Below are 21,547 nucleotides of genomic sequence, written 5' to 3'. Positions count from 1 at the left end.
TTGTGAGCGAGGAGGCGGTGGAGGATGCCGGTGCCCTGTGGTGGTGGCGTCGACAGAGTGGCTAATATAATAGGTCGAGTGTGATTTGAAACCTCCCGGCACATGATCTTTTTGGGCAATAAAGATACCATGACAACATCTTCCCCCAACTCCGCGATGGCTAGCTCCTCGGCTAGGTTAGAGTTTGGAGCTCGCGGTTTGGGTCGAGGAGAGGGGCGTACCTTTGTTCGGTGAACTTAGAAGGAGGACCAGGGTGGCAAGCTAACTATCTGTGGTGGTGAGAGGACAAAGGGTCGACGAGGCGACGGGCTGGTGATGTCGCTCTACTGGTGGTGCTGGACATTCGGTTGCGCGGTGGAGGTGCGACCGCGCGAGTGTCCTTAAGCTTTGTGTTGTAGACACCGGTGGTGATGGGGGAGCTCGGCTGGATAGGGTTAAATAGCTCGAGGAAACAATAGACATTTCTGAAAATAAATATGAAAGGTCGTAGTTTTTATTTAAGCGAAAATCAAGTCCAAGTGTCCAACCAGTGGTGATTTTTTAACATAAAATGTGGTGAAATTCAAGATTACAGCCTGCGCCCTTCCGAATCATGCACACTACAGTTTTACCACAAAATCACTAAACCACAAACGCTAACACGTTAGAGAAAAAATTATAAAAATGATTCTATATATAATAACACATTAGAGAAAAAATTATAAAAATGATTCCCGTTTGGTTCTGTAGTCCTTCCTAAAGTTCCTGTCACATCGAATGTTTAGATACTAAGTAGGAGTATTAAATATAGACTAATTACAAAATCAATTGCACAGATGGAGGCCAATTCGTGGGACGAATCTATTAAGTCTAATTAGTCCATGTTTTGACGATATGATGCTACAGTAAACATGTGCTAATGATGAATTAATTAGGCTTAACAGATTCATCTCGCGAATGAGCCTCCATATGTGTAATTAGTTTTATAATTAGTTTATGTTTAATTCTACTAATTAACCTCCGAATATTCGATGTGATATAAACTATAAACCATGCAACAATAGACTTGTTCTTCGAACCAAACCTCGAAACTCTGGAACCTGCAAGCAAAGGAGTGTCCTTGTAGCACCACCCATGGGAGGAAAAAAAAAAAAAGGGTTGAGGAGGCGGGGCCTCGGTCTCGGGAAAGACCCGAACCTAGGAACCCTGTCTCCGGGGGCCTGGCAGGCCCAGGGAGACGGCGGCAATCGAGATACCGTGCAAGTAGGTGCACAAGTGGCTCGAGCAATGCCGCGAACCCCCAAACATATCATCAACCCTTTCGCCCTCCGAAACTGGAGTTACAGACCTGCGTTACCAAGCCCGGCTTGTCTCACCGGTTTGGAGACCGTTATTCAAGCGTGTTTGGACGAGGCTAGGTTACCGGTTTGGGATTAATCACCCGATTTGTAGTATGTACTGTATATTTGATCGGTATACGAAGAGTTTTCGTTTTCACCGTCGTTTTGGGCTTGTGGCGTTTGAAATTCGAAACTGGGCCGGACTTCGTGTCCGTTAGGGGCCCAGCCAGGTCCACCTACCGCGCATCTCACCCGCTTACAAGCGGGGCCCGCCTGGCAAGATCGCGAAACCATATCCTCTTCTTCCTTCCCCGTGGCACGGCGGTCTTCACCCTTCCTCCTCCCTCCGCCCCCCCTCCTCTCCTCCAGGGCCCTTCTAGAAGCTTCCAGAACCCCGCTCCCCGGCCCTCCCGGTGAAGCGTCGCCGATGTACGGCCTCCTGACCTCGCCGTGCCCCCGGGCCCCGCTGCTGCGCGCCGCCCTCCAGGGCCCATCCGCCCGCTCGCTCCGCAGAACCCTAGCGTTCCCCGCGCGCCCGCCCGCCCCCCGGGTCCTCCGCCTGTCCCCGCCGCCCCCGCGCGCGGCGGCGGAGGCGTCCGCGGCCGCCACGGCGCTGGGCGGGCTCCTGGCGTCGCCGCTCTCGACGCTGGAGGCCGGCCTGCGGAGCGTCAACCTCGCGCCCCTGCGCGCCCCCGTGGCGGCGGCGATGTCAGCTGCCGTGCGGTGGCTCGGCGTGTACCGCGAGGTGCTGCTCGTCGGCGTCCTGCTGTCCTGGTTCCCCAACATCCCCTGGGACCGCCAGCCCTTCTCGGCCCTGCGCGACCTCTGCGACCCGTTCCTCGCCCTCTGCCGCGAGGTCATGCCGCCGGTCTTCGGGCGCAAGCTCGACCTCAGCCCGCTCGTCGCGTTTATGGCGATTGACATCATCATTATGATCCTGCGCCCGCAGCCTCGCATGTGATGGCTTCCTTCAGCAATGGTACTGATTCTCTTGCTTATTTTGTTGATTACACATGGGCAATAGTGTACAAATTATGCTGTGAAACCTTAATTAGAGCAATCAACCATGTTATAAGGATTTTGTTGGCATCGATGCTTTTCATTTCATTTTTTTGCATTAACAGTGAGTTAGATTGATCATGTTGTGTATAGATATTCATTTGCCCAGGGGCACTGCTTGCGTTTGCAATGGTATACCATGAATTACATCTCGTTGTGCCAGGTTGCATTTCTTAATGCTACATTTGGGAAGATGCCATGCCATTCATGATAAAGACCATATAAACTTATTTTTCTTGTTTGGTGAGTTCACACGGTTTTATGGGTAAATTAGCTATGCGTTGGGAATAGGAATGTACATCACAATATATATGCTTGTTTCTTGAGTCCATTGTTTGTGCATACACAATGAGTCTGGTCAGGTGTTGCGGTATGAATTGTCAAATTTTTTTTATCTTGCATATGAATAATCTTACACTCTTTCATGCTACACACAAAACTGGACATTTTTCCTGTAGATTTACTGATTAGGTAAATGTAACTCAATGAAAATTTGCCCATAGGCTGATGGTTGTATTAAAATGCCTAATATTTTGTTAATCATAATTTATGTTTTATGATTTATGGAAATGGCATTATTAGTTGTTGATGATATGGAGGTTTTCAATTCTGTTTCACTAGTTTAAGAAGTGAAAGTTGGCAACATATGTGCCATATGATCATCTTTAAAATTGTTTCTACTGGTAGTGTTGTCCATTCCTATTTGATCTTCCTAGTCTGACTCATCTGTCTATTGGCAATTGGCATTTAGTAAATAGGGCCATTGATGATTAACTATTTTACAATTTGCAATCATGTTGATCTTCGTGAAGTCTGGAAATTGACCCGCACAAGGGGAATTCACCACCCACTGCCGTGTCCGCATTTTTTTATCTACCATGTTCACCTTCTTTATCCATTCATTAGTAGTCACATAAATGTCTGAAAAAGTTACTATTATGTAAATTGATTCTGAATGTGCTGCTATATTCACTTGCGTTATATAGTACAGGAAATCAAGTTACTGGCATCTCAGACTAAATGACTAATATAGAGCTTCTTGCTGAATTCTTGTAGTGGCTTGATAGATAGCAGATGCTAAATTGGAATCGATTAATTGAACTATGAATATTGGTTGGTAAATGGCTAAATGTGAAATATAGGTGCTGCATCTACCAGCTAATTGAGAACATAGTCGCCACATATTTGCTTTTATCCTGGACCATCGTATTGGCTATTGCCATAAACTGCTGGGATTCTTACTTTGTCAGATCTGGTCCTGGTATATCAATGTTAAATAGAGTATTTCACCTACAAATTTTCATTTCTACGAAGAACCAAATTATTCTGATAACTATATTGTCGTTTGACCAAAATTCTAAGTAATATGATTTCATGCCCCCTTAACTTGTTTGTTGCCCTTGGATCTTGATTTCCTCAACTGCATTGCTTTTCCACATAATGCATGCTTCAATGCTGATACTTCGAAGTTGCATTGAACATATACGACTATACGTTAATGTAGATATGATAAAAAAGAAGGTTTCTGGTCTAATTTGTAGGATTTAGGCATTCACAATGTAGTGGGCGCATCTATTTAGACTTGGTCGTTGAACCTATTAACTTGGACCGTCGCATGACATGTGGCAAAAACCTGTCTTGAAGTTAACTTCCCTCAGCACACCATCAAGTGCCAGTCACTTGGTGTGTTAACAAAGTAGGGTTCGTTGGTGCCATGGCTACGTTGGGCTGCTTCAGCTAATTCCGACCAGTGATGTGGTGGATGCACTCTTGTTCTTGCTTCTATGCCATCCAAGTTCAGATTACGTAAAGTAGATAGAAAATCACATGAGTCTGCCAAAGCAACACAGATTACGTTAGATAGTGATTACATCAGTCAGCCAAAGCAACACAATCATACTCTTTGTGAGTAACCTGATTATGCTCTATACTGGGGGTATTTTTTAGTAGGACCGCGCTATCGCGCAACCGGTCGCGCGCGAGCAGAGTGCGCGATCCCTCTCCTGGATGCTACAGTTAGCAAACACGATGTAATCATAGTACTGGTAGCGACTTGCATGCCTCTCCTAGGCACTACAGGAAGCAAGACTTGCATGCAGGGACGTCGCTATCTACACGACATCACCACTGATGTCAGCGAGTTAAATTGGTTGCATTCTCTTCAAATGAGCATTATTCTTCCATCAAACATCTGTTTTTAAATCCGTTTGCACCATCGTATTTCTTGTGACATGATCTACAAAAACAAGACCCATATTCAATATGTTTTGAAACTATTTTTGTGCAACTGTCAACTTATATTGTATTCATGCAGTAACTTATATTCAAACGGTATAGCACTTTACAATATATGTTTAGAACTAGCAAGTTATCTTGTTTGTTCAGTAGAAATTTGTATAAAGATATGTAGTACCTTATGTTTTGCAGTGTAAAAACTTATATGTTTAATAGCATCACTACTTTTGTAGAAGAATTTGCCTCAACTAATTAGTATCTGTTTATATGTAGAGAAGTTATGTTGCTTTCTATGTTATCTCAACTTATGCAGAGACAATGGAACAACTTAATACAGGAAAAATATATCAATATATGTAAAGGCAAATGTGACAACTTATGTAGATACATAAGAAAAGTGACAACACCAAGTAAAAATATTTTTGTAGCAATTTATGTATATAATTTGTTTGTAGGTTTACATATAAATTGCTACGAACTTAATATAGAACTAGCTGCCACACATTCCACATAAGTTACTAGTACATAAAAATTATTCCGAAATATATGCATTATGGATCTAGTTTTATAGATCTTATAGTAAAGAACGTAATGGTGCAAACGGAATTGGAAACGGATACTTGAGAAAAAAGATATGAGATTTTTAAAATGAAAACCAAAGAAATAAACACATGGGCACGGCAGTCCAGCAGGCGCGCATAGGGCCGCGTGTTCGGGCACCAGCGTGATTCTGCACGATTTAGCTTTTTCCTTTTTAGTATTCATAATAATACTTTGAAATTCTCGTGCACAGGAATGCAGTCATGGCAGCTGAACTGATAGCCAGATGCATTAGTAACTATTTGTATTGTTAATTGAGAAACCGAATCCAGTATTATCCTATTCTTGACCATAATTTGTGAATGATGAACACTAAGTGGGTTGGTCATAAGTAGTGAATATGTGTTAAACCTTCAAATTAGACAGATATGGTTTAAGGTGGGATCCCACATGTCGCGACTTGGAGAGGGTTCAAAATGGTAGACTAAAAGATCCTTAATATCTGCCTCCATATCTTTTGTTGAAATGTCTGCTAGGATTGATTGTACACCTAAAGTGATTTGAGGAAATATGCATGCCAAAATGTTTTTTAAAGGATATATTCTTATCATTTGTACTCACAGTGCAGAATGATGTTGCAGGGATTGGAGAATGGTGGTTGGTATGTTAGGTTTTGACTATGGGAGCGATGGATCATAGGCTATTTTTGGTCACCGGATGGCAAAGAAAGGTGCTGCTTAATTCTAAGGCAAGAAAGTGGTGGTTACGGATTAGCTTTGGGATCCCAGTATAGCTCTTACGATCGTAGCTGTGCAATATGAATGATTCCGGGACGTCTGTAGACAAGTGTAGCCTTTATGCTAAAACTTCCATTTGTGACGTTCGATGGTTGCAGTAGTCATATTATGTGTTGGCTACATATTGCAGTTTTGCTCTGTATCCATCCATTATCTAGCAGTATAATTTGCATCTTCTTTTTGTTGTGATCCAGATAATTGGATCTTGAGCATGAAAGACAAAAGGGCCAATTTGAATTCAAGGAATGTCCACATGATTTTGTTATGATCTACCCCTCTGTCCTAAATTATAAGTCATTACAATATTTTTGGAGAGTTAAAGCATCTCAAGTTTGACCAAATTTATACAATAAAGTAAGTACCATTAGTTTATTCATTACATATATTTTGATAGTATATCTATTCAGTGCCATAAGTCTTTGTGATCCTCTCTATAATTTTAGTCAAACACAAAATGGTTTGATTTTTCAAAAAAAGTTGGAATGACTTATAATTTGGAACGGAGGAAGTAGATCATAAACTCTAAAGTTTAGGATCCTATCCTAGCATCTGCAATGCAGGGCTGATGAAATCGTGACAACTTCTTAGAAATCCCAGTAAAATTAGCCACGCGTAGGATGATTATATATAATGTCTCTGATCTCCCTTTTAATACATGCGTTTCTGGAATCACATGATGTGGTTGGGAGTTGAGGCATAACTGAATCACATGATCACTCGCAATACAGCTTTGGATGAGTCGTACCGAACATCCGCATCCATTTTTTTTAAGCATGCTATTAGCTGTTGACTTCATGGGCATCCGTTCCTGGATATGTTCGAGAAATTTCTCAGAACCAGGAAGCTGGCACTTCCCCTTAGAAAATGCAGGCAGCCGCCTAACTTGATTTCTTCTGTGCCCCTTGGCAATCAGCGGTCACAACTACATATATTTGCCCGTGATAAATTTTCCTAGACTTTGGCAATAACTTTTATATTCTCTCCGGAAGCATGTAAAATTCCTATGCACCGATTTACAACACTCCGTCTGAATCGAAATACGTGTCTTCTAAGGACTTCTGCTGGATAGTTTTTAGTTCCGATCACTAATGACAATTTTGAGTAGACTGCCAATTTTGACATCCGTTATCCGCGTTGCTTAAAGCCTGAAAACTGCATTTCATTCTGTCGGATCACTGCAGAACAGAAAGCATTCCACGAGTCGGGGAAACCATGTGGATCGACCCCAGCTCCCCAACGGCCTGTACCTACCGTCCCGAGCCTCCCCGCCGGCACCAAACCACGCGCCGCCACGTCACCGCCGCTCCCCTTCGTAAACCCCGCCATAATCCACAGCGGATATCTTGTCTTGTTCAAAAAAAAAAACCCACAGCGGATAAAGATGAACACTGCCTCGCGCCGCCGCTCCCCTCGCATCCCGCGTTTGTCCCCGCGGGCCGCGGCATATACCGCCTGCCCCCGCCTCTCACCGACACGTGGGCCCTTCCACCAACTGTCCCCACCACCACGTACGGCACGTGGGCCCACGCACCTGCGCCCCACTGGTCAGCCTCGCCGAGTCACCGTGGGCTCCCCTCCTAAAAACAACTCCCCCCTGCCAGCTCGTCTCCTCTTTTTCCTCTTCCCCCTCCTCTCCTCCATTTTTGCGAGGAAGAAAAAAAAAAAGAGAGGGGGGATTGGAGGGATCGAGGGTTGAAGCCATCGCGAGGAGACCCACTCCCTAGCGCGCGCGTGCCAGCAATGGCGGGGTGGTGCGAGGAGGCGGTGGCGCTGCTGCGCCGGCCCGCGGTGGCGGAGATGGCGGTGGACGTGCTGCTCTGCGCGGTGCCGATCTGGGCGGCCGTCATGATCGGCCTCGTCGTGGGCTGGTCCTGGCGCCCGCGCTGGACGGGGCTTCTGTTCCTGGGCCTCCGCAGCCGCCTCCGCCTCCTCTGGGTGCCGCCGGGGCTCGGGGCGCGGAGGCTCTGGCTCGCCTGCACCGCGCTCTCCGCCTGCTCCGTCGCGCCCAGGCTCCTCTCCTCCGCCTTCCGACGGTGCCGGGGGAAGCACCAGGAGAAAGCCTCCCCCGAAGGCGACGACGCCGCGGCCGGGGCCGACGGGGGGTGCGCCGACGGCAGGTGAGCGTGTTTCTGTTACGGCTGGCGGGTTCGCGGGGGTAGGTGGCGGAAATGCGGCATCTGTCCTGTCGGTGGTGTCCGTTGGAGGCAACGCGTGCTTCAGTTCGGAATTGAATTGAATGATCTCGCGATGCAGTCGACCGTGACCTATGCTGAAGGCGGTTCAGGAGATTTGATCTTTTTTTCTTCAGTTGTTGTCAAAATTACTCTATTTCAGCTGAATTGATGGAGTGACACATGTCGACAGAACGCGGATGGAGGGGAAGCCGTGTTTCTATTTTGCATTGGCGACATGACGTGATGGTGGAAATTTGTGGCGTTGCTGATATGAGAGTGCATAGGGGCTAAACGATAGTACCATTTTAGCTTTGTTGGGTCTCTGAAAACTTGCTACCTGTGTAGGTTATAGGTTTTGACGGTGGGTTAGTTTTGCTCAGTTTGGACCACAGAAAGATTTGCAACATAGCCTGCTTTCTGGATTGATCGTGGTTCTGGTAGCTCATCCTTTGGTTTAGTTCATGATGTTCTTGAAGTAGATGCAATCAGAACATAACCACAACTCGTGCTTTCGGCATAAGAATGCGTCATGATCTTCCGTCTTCTGAAATCAATTCTAAATTTCTAACTTAGCTTTCTGCGGTGAGATATTTATTAATTTTGTTAAATTTTGTGGGTGGCAGGACAATATTTGAGGGCGAACAAGATACTGTCACTGAGAAGGACCTAGAACATCTCCTGCAACTTTTAGATAACAAGGAGAGCGGGGATACAGCATGGCAGAATTTGATGGAGCGCACAACCTCCAACATGACCTACAAGGCCTGGCGGCATGAGCCTGAGGTTTGTTTTCCCAGTGGTATTGTAAAAAGTGAAATTAGTGCTAAGAATTTAGGATATTATAGAACGTACAGCTATGGTAAATGAGAGGTGGCATATAATATTTAGTGTCTGAATGCAAAGAATAATTCCGGCCTGGGTGTTAGATTAAAACAATCAAGGACTGGTATTTTAGTTTTCGAAATCCAATCATGTCCCTTCTTATGGCAATACTCTCAGTTCACTAGACTGCAGCATTACACATACTGTTGTGTCTGAAGTGTTTATTGTGTACTATTTGCTAGATTCTAGCATTTTCTTTACTGAATCTACATAGTCTGAATTCTGAAAGAAAAGCAGAAGAAGAATAAGAAGTAGAAATGAGAGGCGTTATATTAGCTTTTCAACAAAAACAGGAAATCTGAGACTACATATTTTGATCATCTTTTTTTCCCTGTTAATTAACCTACATAATGGCATGAACAATTAGAAATTTATAGTAAAATCTGTATCATGACTGAATGTTTATCATAATATCTTCTTATACGTCTACTGAATTTATCTTCAATGTATTTAGGAGGGACCTATAATGTACTGCAGCCGCACTATTTTTGAGGATGCTACTCCTGAACTGGTTAGAGATTTCTTCTGGGATGGTGATTTTCGTCTAAAATGGGATCCCATGCTCGCGCACTCGAAAACTTTAGATGAGTTCCCTCAGAATGGAACTACAATTGTCCACTGGATAAAAAAGGTCTGACCAGCTCCTGCTGTTCATTGTGTACCTTCATGTTAAACTTCACCGTTCCAACATGTTGTCTGCTTTCCAGTTCCCATTCTTTTGCAGTGATCGTGAATACATCTTTGGAGGGCGCATATGGGAATCTGGGAAGACTTACTATTGTGTAACAAAGGTTCATGTGCAGAAATATTTTGGGACTATTGCGTTCTACCCCAGTTTTAAACCCCAATTGTGATTTTACCCCTGTTTTCTTCCACTTTGTGTTTTTACCCCTACTTTTCGAAAACGAAGGCTCCATTTACCCCTATTCTTAACTCTGTTTCCTCCATCCGGAATAAAGCAATTAGAAAAATAACAAAAGCTCTACCTTAAAAGCTATGTTCTTTTTCTAATTATGTGCTAGAGTTGTAGGAACAAAAGATGGACTTGTACCAGATTAAGAGAACATTTCACTGGTCATTTACTGTTGAGATTAGCTGATTGGAGCACATGCCCTGTAGTATTTGAAGACATAAAAGATGGAACTGATGCGAGTCAAGATTGAACCAACATACTGACAAGTGACAAACATCTTATTCTTAGCTATTGCTGTAAAATCCTCTCACACATCTTTTTGGGGCATCAAATGCTTGCTCTTGCTTCCTTGTTTTGCATGCTTGCACAATCAGAATAAGCTTCTCAGGGATTTTAATATGTTGGAACTTCAGTCTGTAGAAAACGTTCACTAGCATCCAGTTTAAGGGCACATATGTTGGTTGTGACAAATTAGCACTAAAAAAAAATCTCCTTTTGCAGGGTGTTCCTTATCTATCTTTGCCCAAGAAGGAAAAACCTAGGCGTGTGGAGCTGTACTTCTCAAGTTGGCGCATTAGAGCTGGTAATTTTTTTTCCTCACTATCATTATTATGGCACCCTGAACTGTGTTTTCTTCTTCTTTTGGGTGGGACCCTGAACTGTGTTTGTTCTGGGCATTGCAAGTGTCCAATGATGCATGGATGCAAAGGTTGAAAGCTTGACACTTCATTCATGTTAATCTGTCTGTGAACTGCAGTTCAATCACCCAAACAACCTGGCCAGCAATCTGCATGTGAAGTAACTTTGGTTCACTACGAGGACATGGGCATACCAAAAGATGTTGCTAGGGTTGCTGTTCGGCACGGCATGTGGGGTGCTGTAAAGAGGCTGCAGTCCGGATTCAGGGCTTACCAGAAGATGAGAGACACAGAAAACACCCTGTCACACAGTGCCGTCATGGCTCGAGTGACCACCAAGGTATCCATTGATGGCTCAAATGGTCCTCTGGACCAAGTACTCTCCGGCGCTGATAAAAAAATCAGCGATGGTGATGAGAACTGGGCAGTCCAACATGGTTTCGACTGGAAATGGGTGGTTGTTGGAGGTGCAGTGGCCACCGTGTGTGTGCTCAACACCGGACTGGTTGGAAAGGTCCTCTTACTAGGGGCAGCAAGAAGGCAGGCAAGGAAGTGAAGTGAGGGGCACCTTTGAATGTCTGCACAAGACGACAACAGATCCTAACCAGTAGCTGCAACCTTACAGTCAAAAGATGATAAGCAATGGGATGGGTTTCAACAGGAGGCAGATAATTACAATGCATGATTTTGGATCGTGTCTTTATGAGGTAGAGCACGTCTGTGTTACCATAACAGGTCCAGCGGTGTCGGGAACTGCTGGCTAATGTATCTGAATATATAAGAGGTTATGGAGAGATTTTGCTGCTGTACTGCATGCTTTCAGCCTTCTACATTCGTATTTATTCTTGATAAAATTCGTCTTATGACCCTGGGTAACTCTGTAATACTTGTGAGGCTGACGTGGTTTCGGTGCTAATGGTGGCAATAGATGAATTGCCCCCTCTATTATGTTTCCTAATGTCAAGCCCGTGCTAACATGTGCTTTGAATAGTAGTTGCGGAGGAAATTATGTGAATCTCTTCATGTTTTCTGGAGCCTAGCACATCGTTATCGGCTAATCTTTGCTGTTGATGGTGCCATTGACTTATTGCTCTCACTGCTGCTGTCCTACACTGCCTATTGTTCCCTTCCCCACTGTTGTACCTGTCAGCAATCGACGTCATGGATGCACCCGTCGCTGGAGGTGAACGCCTATTGTTCCCTTCCCCACTGTTGTACTTGTCAGCGATCAACCTCATTGATGCACCCATCGCCGGAGGTGAACTGCAGGAAAGGAAAATTGCTGGCATTTGTCGTCAAAGAGTAACAGCCGGTGGCCAGGTAGCAATTGTTTGCCAGAAAGCTAAATTAGACCTATCCAGAAAATGGTAAATCCCAGTAGTGTCCGATTCCGAGCATAAATCCAATTAGGCGTCATCGTAATCGTCTGGACCTCGCAAGAGAGCTTTGTGGTTTGCTTCCCTTGTTCGTCTGGAGCGCGAGAAGGCCTCAGGCTCGGCTACCACCGTGTCATCCCAAGGCGCGCACGCCAGGTTTATTTCGCAACGGCTGATGTCACCGTCACCACGGTGTCCACGACTATCGTCGGACACAGGCGGCGGACACGACCATTTCCTTCAACTTTGGACGCCGTGCAGAGTCTGGGTCGACCTTGGTTGCTGAAATGGATTCGTCTCGCGATTTAGCCTAGGGGTTGTGAAATTGATTTTGTAATTAGCTTATGTTTAATACTCCTAATTAGTGTCCAAACATTTAATATGACAGGGGCTAAAGTTTAGCCCGGGGATCCAAACACCCCCTAAGAACATGGAAACCTAATGTTTTTTCTTCTTCTTTAGGTTAATCTCAGCGAAGACATTTTATACTGATATTTTCAAAATAGCTATAAAAAATGGTGTTTGAAATCCAGTGCATAATATGCATTGCTGTTTCATACCATTCACGCCATTTAATTATATGAATCATCAATGTGGTATCAAATTAGCTGATGTGTCAATATCCTTAATGTATATGAAACTAGCACAGGGAATAGCCTTATATACAAAACAATAGTTTATTTTTGAATATTTATGTGCGTGCGTGGATGTATACGAGCGTGGAGCTTTGCATCTGTATGTTTTGAAATAAAAAAAACTAATAATTCATGCTTGGTCCAGTAGTACAAATAAGCAACTGGCTTTTGGTGCAGCTGGGCATTGGAAATCTGTTCCCAGACGTCAGTAAAATAAATCAGGGCCGAGCCAATCGAAGGCAAGATTCTTGTTTGCACGTGTGACGTGTCCCGGCTCCAGGATTCCACTCCGTGAGCCGACCACCTTATCGCCTCCACCACCAGGCACCAGCCGGCCCAGGCCAAATCTTCCTCTTCGGTCTCTCCTCTGGTCCTCTCCTCCTCGCGGCGCCACCGCTAGCCACCGTTGCGAATCACTCTCTGACGCCCCTTGCTCAAGATGCACTCGTCTCGTATATTAATTTAACCCCGGCAACAGAGGGAGCTGCCTCCTCGTCTGATCCTCTTCTCCCTCTCGAGATCCCACACCGCATGCCACGTCGGCAGCCTCGGTCTCCTCGGCCGTACGGCACCAGGAAAATATTGCGAGGAGCAGAGCGGAGCGGAGCTGAGCTTTTCTTGAGATGTATGCGCGCGTGGGCGGTTGGTTGGGAGCTGCGATGAATGCGGGGATGATGTGATTCTTGGGGAAGTGAGAGAAAGGGTTCTTCCTCGTGTGTGATTTGGAGGAGAGGAGGAGGGAGATTGAGTGAAACAGAGGATGATGGGAGCTCTGCAGGTGCAGAGCAATGGCGGCGGTGCTGGCGAGGGGCTCTTAGCTGATGATCCTGGGTACGTGGAGGTTGATCCCACGGGGAGGTATGGCAGGGTAAGGCCGACCGGTGCAGCGGTGCTCTTCTCCTTCCTCGTCATCATCATCTCTACCGTCCTACTCGATCAGCTTGTCCATCTTCTTCGCCTTACTCCTCGTGCTAATCTTCTTCCCCTATCCTCTGTTTCAACCCCTGCAGTACAATGAGATTCTCGGCAAGGGATCCTCAAAGACCGTGTAAGATCATCACAAACCCCCCGGTTTTGAGGCAGATTTTAGTATCTTTTCAGTCTTTCTTTAGCATCGATCATCTTGTATATTCTTGTGTGTGCTCATGGTGGCCATGGTCGATCAGGTACCGGGCCTTCGACGAGCACCGTGGCATGGAGGTGGCGTGGAACCGGGTGCCGGTGCACGACTTCCTGCGGAGCCCCGGCGAGCTGGAGCGCCTCTACGGCGAGATCCATCTGCTCCGGTCGCTCCGCCACCGCGCCGTGATGCGCCTCCACGCCTCCTGGGCCGACGCGCCGCGCCGCGCCGTCTGCTTCGTCACCGAGCTCTTCACCTCCGGCACGCTCCGCCAGTACCGCCAGCGCCACCGCCGGGTCGGCGCCGCCGCCGTCCGCCACTGGTGCCGCCAGATCCTCGACGGCCTCGCCTACCTCCACGCCCGCGGGATCATCCACCGGGACCTCAAGTGCGACAACATCTTCGTCAACGGCAGCCAGGGCCAGGTCAAGATCGGCGACCTCGGCCTCGCCGCCGTCCGCCGCCGGCAGACCGCCTCGCCGCCCTACGCCGCTCACTGCGTCGGCACGCCGGAGTTCATGGCGCCCGAGGTGTACGCCGAGGACTACGACGAGCTCGCCGACGTCTACTCCTTCGGCATGTGCGTCCTCGAGATGGTCACCCTCGAGTACCCCTACAGCGAGTGCGCGCACCCCGTCCAGATCTACAAGAAAGTCACCTCCGTACGATCACCTCTCCCAATATAAATTAATCTTTGCAGTTCATGCAGAATCTCTCAAACTTCTTTTGAATTTGAATTTCTGAATATTTTTCTTTGTTTGGTTTCTGCTCTGCTTGTGATCAGGGGATAAAGCCGGCGGCTTTGTACAAGGTGAAAGACCCGGCGGTGCGGCGGCTCATCGACAAGTGCTTGGCGCCGGCGTCGCGGCGGCCGACGGCGGCGGAGCTGCTCAACGACCCTTTCCTGCTGGTCGAAGACGACTTCTTCGTTCACGACGAAGACTACAGCGCGATGTACAACTACCTCCACCAGCCTGTCTGTCTGGACCACCACCGCCGCGGCGGCAGCAGCGGCTCCACGGCGAGCAACGGCGGCGGCAGGTGGGACTCCGAGGACGACGACGATGATGACGGGAGCATGTTCCATGGCATCGACCAGCTGTTCAACGAGCACGAGGACGACGAGCACGTCGCGGGCGTCGACATCACCATTAAGGGCAAGAGGATGGAGGACGGCAGCATCTTCCTCCGGCTGCGCATCGCCGACAAAGACGGCACAGGTGATGACCGATGACTCTTGAGTCCTGATCGTTGAAAGTTGAAGCATTTCGATCTTGTTTTCAACGCGAGAGTCGATTTTTTTTCTTTTCTTGTTCGTAATAAGATTATTAAATTGTGTTCTCTGTTCTGTGAAAAATTTGGTCACTCAGGGATTGTCCGGAACATCTACTTCCCCTTCGACGTCGATGCGGACACGGCGCTGAGCGTGGCGACGGAGATGGTGGCGGAGCTGGACATCACGGACCACGAGGTGACCCACATCGCCGAGATGATCGACGGCGAGGTCGGCGCGCTGCTGCCGCACTGGAGGCCGGGTCTCGGCATGGACGATGACAACGGCGACAGCGATGGTGACGCCGCGGATGACCCGGACGCGCCGACGCCGAGGACTCCCTCCTGCAAGAACTGCCGGTCCACTGCCGCGTCCTCCGACGGGTTGTCGCTCGACGACTACATGTTGGCAGCGGCACGCCGCGGCTGCCGGTGCGCGGAGCTGCACGGCCGGTTCGAAGAGATCACGTTCCAGGCCGACGACGAGCCGGCGCAGTTTCAGAGTTCAGGGTGCAGCAGCTCCGATGACGGAGACAAGAAGCTCATGGGCATCAATGGCGTGGCACAGGATATCACCACTGAATGTTCAGACCAGTCTTGAGCTGGTTCCTGACATGAACAATCCTATTAACCTGAACACCGTGATCATAGCAAGATCGAGCCATCCCGCGTCGATATGAACAGCAATTTTCGTGTTCCGGCATTGGATCGGAGCGCCGATCTGCATAATGATTGGGAAAATTTGCACATGTCGGTGCCGCCATGGTGATCAGGCAGTTCGGAGGGCTGCTCTTTGTGATGAGGATGGTTGACAGCAACCATGATCAATCAGCAGTTCACAGAGCAAAGTTTCTCTGTCAGAGCTGTATTGCTTACCGACTCCTTGCAAGAACAAAATCTGCACTGTTGAGCAATGGTGCTGATGTTTGATGTGCCATTTGGACCGCGTAAATCTGCAGTTTCTACTAGATTGGTTGATTTTGTTTGGTTCTCCTGTTTCAAAGATCAGGCAAATTTGGTAGGCAAGAAACTGAGATGTGATCAGGGCAATCTGAGGTGCATGTAAATAAACTTCTTTAGTTTTGGTGAGGTTACAAATCTAAAGGTGGGTGGTATAGTTTGAAATTTGAAGTGATAGGAGCTTCCTAACCTGAATCTAGCCTTTTTTCACTCTATATAAATCAGTTCTGCAAAAATTAAAATAAAAAATGGATGACTCAAATAATCAGGACAGCTGCATATTTGAATCATCTATCCATGATCCAACTCAGTGATCCAAAAAGGCAACATGGATGACGTTCATGCTTAGCTGAGATGCAGAAAGCAAGGCGCATTATTATTCAGAAAAGTTTCCTGAGGCGACATATGAAAGATGGCAACTTGGTATCTACCTTTTATGTACTTAATTAGGCAGGAAAAGCTGGAGAAACAATGGTCTTGTCCAAAGCTGCATCCCAGGACCAAACTGGGAGCTGAACTCTTCTTCCCTGTACAGCCTAGTGGAATGAAGCCTAGATATGATAGGGACATCCATGCCAAGAAAAAAGATATCAACCGTGCAAGCTTGCACATTGCCAGCTATTGGGTGGGAGGTAGATGCTTTTCTCACAAAATTCCAATTTGCTCAGTTGGGACCTTGATAATGCTCAAAGGGATATACTATTGTTTCATCACTTTGGACGGAAAGAAAGTTGGTCATCTTCTAAATGGGATATTTGGCATCTTTGGTATGCGCTCAAATGCAGCACAGGAATGCTGTGCCGAAACTAGGGTTGCCTAATTAGTTGTGTAAGTACTCCCTCCATCCTAAATTACTATTCATTTTGACTTTTTTATGTTCATAATATTTGTGACGTATCTAGATATACCGTATATCTACGCATAGCAAAAGCTATGTACCAAGAAAAACCAAAACGAATAGTAATTTGGAATGGAGGGAGTAGGTTTTAACCAATTTTTTTCTTCAAAATAAATTAGATTGACGGATAGGGGCCGCGTTACTAACATTTTAGCATTGAAACAAAAGTGATCGAATTCGATCAAAAAAACTTCCAAATTTTAGTAAGACATACTACTTGTGGCACTCTTGGGTGTCACAGGACAGAGAGAAGTTTCATGCGCCCTTCTTTTTCTTTTTGTTTCGATGCAATAAACTGCCTATTTCTTCCAAATCCTCTCCTAGTTTCCTGAGAATATTTATTTTACAAGAGTCTGAAGGATGATGGCATTGGTCCATGGCATCGGATCTGCAGGCCTGCCGTAATCTATATGGCTTCTGGAAGCTGGAGGAATGGGTCTCCATCCAGGGATACTTTATGGTAACGAGTCAATGATCTTGTGTGTGCAGAACTGCAGATGCAGCTGTGTCTGAAGCATCCATGAAGGCACAAGATGCATGCATTATCAGCAAGCTAAAAGATGTGGTCGCTTTCTGCTACCATTTCCACCTATGTCTTTTATTCTTTATTTATATATATATTCACATGTTCTACCCATGTGAACCATGAAAATTCTGCAGTTCCTTTAAGAATAGGCTACATCAGAGGCCAATGATTCTTGAGTTCATCAAAGATTTGAAGTGACACTCCTTGACTGCATATCAGTTAACAATGACTTGGTGACAGTTAGAAAGGTCCACTGTGCATGAATAATTAGGCAACTGAGGGCAACCTTGTGTTTGTGTGTGTAATGGTAGGCTTGCATAGTTTTCAGATAAAGTATCAAGGCAACACCAGGCAAGCATGGTAAGGGTTGGGTGGCAGGGGATGAAAGGCAAAGGCATCCATGCCGTGTTTGTTCAATAACTTTACTCAGCCCATCTCATGGCCATGTGTGAATTGAAGGTCACTGTTTTGGCTTGCATCTAGGTGGCTTTACACTGCAAAAATGCAGATGTTGGTGCCTAATTTCTTTATGAGCATCACTTGGTGGTCTAGGTCTTGCTGCCGGTGCCCAATTATTTGTGGTAGGCTGGTGGATAAAGTACTACAGGAAGGAACTGCATGTTCTGGAGATTCTCATTTATCAGAAAAGGTTGCAGGGTTTTAATTAGTTGGTGCTGGATTATTTCTCATGAAAATACAATATATTGTCAGTCTAGGCTGTGCTGGTCATTAACTAAACTACCACAGATAATTGAGTACAGGAAGAAAAACCTGACCTGCAGCACAAGTGATGCATTATTAAATCTATAATAAAGTTTGGTACGGAAGATGGTACTAGGAAGTGCCAGACATCATGTTTTATCATTCAGTGGACATAATATATAATTATATATGAAGAAAAATACATGAAAGATTAGTTCGCTAACTAACTACATTAATTGCAAATCATAAGTGAAAGGGCATCTAGCTTAGTGGTTAGAGCACCTGAGTAGCATGCTGGTCCGGGTTTGACTCTCCGTGGGAGCGAATTAATCGTGTCTGGAATAAAAAAAATTGGTAGGAGGCTTCCCCTGTTGACTTCGGTAAAAAAAAATTGCTAATCATAAGCATTTTTTAAGTCGTAATGGAACAAAAGTTCCATTTCCGTACTTGACTGTAAGAATAGAATAGTATTCTGCGCACAAATAATTTGTTCAGTGCTACTTTTCTTGAAATTCCAAGTTGGTTCCAACACTCAAGTATCACCGTCATCTCTTTAGGCATGTAACTCCTTTCAATATTAATATTTGAGCATCAATAATTGGTTCATTTGCTTTAGAAAGAAAACTTCCATCTCTAATACCTTTGTAAAACGCAGGTTTTTTTCTAGCAATAATAGTAGGATTTTATCATTACTCTTTTCTTTACCCTTCCTAAAACGGCATATGGACTATGGAGACTTCGTAATTATTCATTTCTCGCAAAATTAACCGGAATCTAGAAACAGACTGAGGTCAACCAACTTCCCCATCATCTCAACTATGGCGGATTTTTGCAAACCTAACTCAACGTTAAGGTGACAGAATGTCAACAAGATCAAACAAAGTCGTGTCGATCTCGCATAGACTCCTGGACCAAGCTATAGCTATCTCCCTAGCTTTGGGTTCAAAAAGATGTGGATGGGTGCTGCGCTTTTCTTGCTCTCTTCCATCGTAGATAAGATCTGATTGGGACCCAAGCTCACGCAGCACTGAGTACGTGCCTGCGTTTGATGCTGCAGATATCTGTGCGGACAGCCAGTGCCCCAAAGGTCCGAGCACAAAAAAAAAGTGATTTAATTACTGCTCCCTCCATCTTAAATTATAGATTATTTTTGCTTTTTCTAAATTTATAGGTGTAGGGGTGGGCAGAATTTTCCGAACCCGAACCCTGAACCCCGAACCCAAAATACCCAAACCCGATATTCCCGATCACTATTTCGGGTTCGAAGTTGAGAAACCCGAATTTTATTCGGGAAATTCAAGTATTCAGTTATGGTACCCGAATTCCCGATTTACCCGAACTATGCTAACAGCCATTGGATTATGCACTAGTAGATTGTAAATGTAGCCAAATTTATTAGTTTGATCCATCGATTTACTTGTTGTTTGATGTGTAATTGGTATCTGATACATTGAAATGCATTTTTGTTTCATCCCATGTACTATCAAAGTTGTGGCCATGGCATAGTGGCGGTTGGGGAACAAACGTATGCAATTTATTGGGTAATTCGGGAAAACCCAAACCCGATTTTTTCGGGTACCCAAAAATTCGGGTATTCTCTTTTTTAGTGAAGTTCGGGTAGCTATTATGAAAACCCAAATTTACAAATACCTGAATTACCTGACCCAAAATTCCCGAATTACCCGAATGCCCACCCTGTGTTTGTATGCATCTAAATATAGATGCATACAAACGCCTATAAACCTATAAAAGTCAAAATGACCTATAATTTGAAACGGAGGGAGTAATAATATGCGTTAATTGCATACAACTTGATTAGGATGGGGAAGGAAGAAGAAAAATTGTGCATTCCAAACAGACCATGCGAGGAAATAACTACTAGTCTTTATAACACTATGTAAGAAATGCATAGCCATTCCCATAGAAAAATAAATGCATAACATACCATATCTTTCTTTACTACTCTCCATCTATCTCAAATTATTATTTGTTTTGGTTTTTTTATGTACATAGCTTTTGATACGCAGTGACAACGATTGAATGCACAATCAGTTGAAACTTGGTGACAGCCAGAAAATGTCCACATTGTATGAATGATTAAGAAACTGAGAGCAAACTTGTGTAATGGTAGGCTTTCACGGTAGGTGTCTGGGCGTGGACTTTTTTATTTTTATTATTTTCTAAATCTTCTTTACATTAAATTTTAAAATCCAACATTTCTTTCTCCACGCTATGAGCCGTCGTTTGACAAAACATGCCAATTTCTCGCTAATGGTTACCCATACCATGGCTCAATGGCATGACAAAATAGACCGTCCACCGCATAGTCTGGTTCCTCAAAGGTAAAAATATTTTTAAATAATTATTTGTGAGGTTGAAGATGCAAAAGCTCGTGCCTAATATATTCATTGTTTATCGTTAACTTTTATGGACAATTATTCATGGATTATTCATGGTTTTCCTGCCGGTTCATTCACCACAACTTTGCTAATTTATTCACCACAACTTTTTTCTAAAGTTGTGGTTTATTCACCACAACTTTGCTAATTATTCACCGCAACTTTAAGAAAAGTTGTGGTTTATTCACCACAACTTTATTCATGGTTTTCCTGCCGGATCCCAATTATTTGTGGTGGCAGGTAGCTAAACAGCTGAAGGAAGTGCATGTTCTGGAGAATCTCATTTATCGCAAAAGTTGCAAGGTATTGGTGTTGGATTTTTCATCACGAAACCATACTGGAATTTATTTAACAAGAAGGTTTGGCCACCTCAATACTTCATCTGTTCATAAATATATTATACTGTACATTTCACAAGAAAAAGCATATTGCACATCATCATGGTCACCAGTATAGTACAGAGCGTTGGCGACTAGCCAACTACTTCTACACGAAAACATAAAATTACCATATTATGAAAAAAATAATTTTCACAATAAATCCACTTAATATATTTGTTCCGTGACTAGTCCAAAAAGCTCTTCTTAATCTATATATGATCATAAAAGGAGATTCATGCTATGATGTCATACAATACATGAATGAGAATTTAGGATAATCTAGATAATTCTAGAGACCACGTGTAGTGGATTCCGGTGTTTTGGTCACCCTCCTCTCATTATTTTTTGGCAAAACATAGTACGAGCATAGACATTCACATATACGCATGTACACGTCACACTCCCTCCTCCCTCTTGTCTCCACTAATCTTGTAATCTTCGACTCTCATTGTCTTTGTGCATATTAATGTCTTTGTATGTTTGTCTTCTTCGTTGGGATGTGCTTTGTTCCTGTTGTCAGGCTTGTAATGGCACTTTCTCGCGGAAAAAAAAAAGTCACGCTAAATAGAGCTTAAGTAGGGTCACGGGCTCAAGGCGATTCAAAAGCTCGAAAAGACAATGATATGTTTGTTGTAAGTACATTAAACTCGTGTAAATAAGCTGTTTAGTATATATGCTAATCGCTATAATCTTCAGTGTTGACTTTTGTACACTACACGCAA

General features: G+C 44.8%; 3 protein-coding genes across 4 annotated transcripts; all 3 read left to right on the top strand.

Moving 5' to 3' along the window:
- Nucleotides 1–1,620: 1,620 nt before the first annotated feature.
- On the top strand, nt 1,621–6,222 carry LOC117843042 (ylmG homolog protein 1-2, chloroplastic). The gene is made up of 2 exons (XM_034723604.2): nt 1,621–2,298; nt 5,795–6,222. Exon 1 carries the CDS (start codon nt 1,747–1,749, stop codon nt 2,278–2,280), a length of 534 nt encoding a protein of 177 aa, XP_034579495.1. The 5' UTR covers nt 1,621–1,746; the 3' UTR covers nt 2,281–2,298; nt 5,795–6,222.
- Nucleotides 6,223–7,571: 1,349 nt separating this feature from the next.
- LOC117843041 (uncharacterized) lies at nt 7,572–11,371 on the top strand. 2 transcript variants are annotated; one of them, XM_034723602.2, is made up of 6 exons: nt 7,574–8,067; nt 8,748–8,907; nt 9,461–9,637; nt 9,714–9,797; nt 10,421–10,502; nt 10,677–11,371. In XM_034723602.2, exons 1-6 carry the CDS (start codon nt 7,691–7,693, stop codon nt 11,111–11,113), a joined length of 1,317 nt encoding a protein of 438 aa, XP_034579493.1. In that variant the 5' UTR covers nt 7,574–7,690; the 3' UTR covers nt 11,114–11,371. The 2 variants fall into 2 exon arrangements, with proteins under 2 accessions (XP_034579494.1, XP_034579493.1); XM_034723603.2 differs by lacking the exon at nt 9,714–9,797 and having other exon boundaries at nt 7,572–8,067.
- Nucleotides 11,372–12,837: 1,466 nt separating this feature from the next.
- Nucleotides 12,838–16,091, top strand: LOC117846017 (probable serine/threonine-protein kinase WNK3). Its single transcript, XM_034727117.2, has 5 exons — nt 12,838–13,436; nt 13,579–13,616; nt 13,735–14,350; nt 14,473–14,908; nt 15,059–16,091. Exons 1-5 carry the CDS (start codon nt 13,329–13,331, stop codon nt 15,559–15,561), a joined length of 1,701 nt encoding a protein of 566 aa, XP_034583008.1. The 5' UTR covers nt 12,838–13,328; the 3' UTR covers nt 15,562–16,091.
- Nucleotides 16,092–21,547: the final 5,456 nt, after the last annotated feature.

This window comes from Setaria viridis, chromosome 2 (assembly GCF_005286985.2).
Source record: "Setaria viridis chromosome 2, Setaria_viridis_v4.0, whole genome shotgun sequence".
Classification (NCBI taxonomy): Eukaryota; Viridiplantae; Streptophyta; class Magnoliopsida; order Poales; family Poaceae; genus Setaria; species Setaria viridis.
This window is presented reverse-complemented; position numbering and strand designations above follow the sequence as displayed.

What these genes read in the sequence shown, in the direction of transcription:
- LOC117843042 (XM_034723604.2), top strand. Translation starts at nt 1,747, where the DNA reads ATGTACGGCCTCCTGACCTCGCCGTGCCCCCGGGCCCCGCTGCTGCGC.
- LOC117843041 (XM_034723602.2), top strand. Translation starts at nt 7,691, where the DNA reads ATGGCGGGGTGGTGCGAGGAGGCGGTGGCGCTGCTGCGCCGGCCCGCG. An exon ending in GGGGGGTGCGCCGACGGCAG is followed by an intron (nt 8,068 to 8,747) that starts GTGAGCGTGTTT and finishes TGTGGGTGGCAG; the next exon opens with GACAATATTTGAGGGCGAAC. An exon ending in AAGTTGGCGCATTAGAGCTG is followed by an intron (nt 10,503 to 10,676) that starts GTAATTTTTTTT and finishes TGTGAACTGCAG; the next exon opens with TTCAATCACCCAAACAACCT.
- LOC117846017 (XM_034727117.2), top strand. Translation starts at nt 13,329, where the DNA reads ATGATGGGAGCTCTGCAGGTGCAGAGCAATGGCGGCGGTGCTGGCGAG. An exon ending in TCTACAAGAAAGTCACCTCC is followed by an intron (nt 14,351 to 14,472) that starts GTACGATCACCT and finishes GCTTGTGATCAG; the next exon opens with GGGATAAAGCCGGCGGCTTT. An exon ending in CGCCGACAAAGACGGCACAG is followed by an intron (nt 14,909 to 15,058) that starts GTGATGACCGAT and finishes TTGGTCACTCAG; the next exon opens with GGATTGTCCGGAACATCTAC.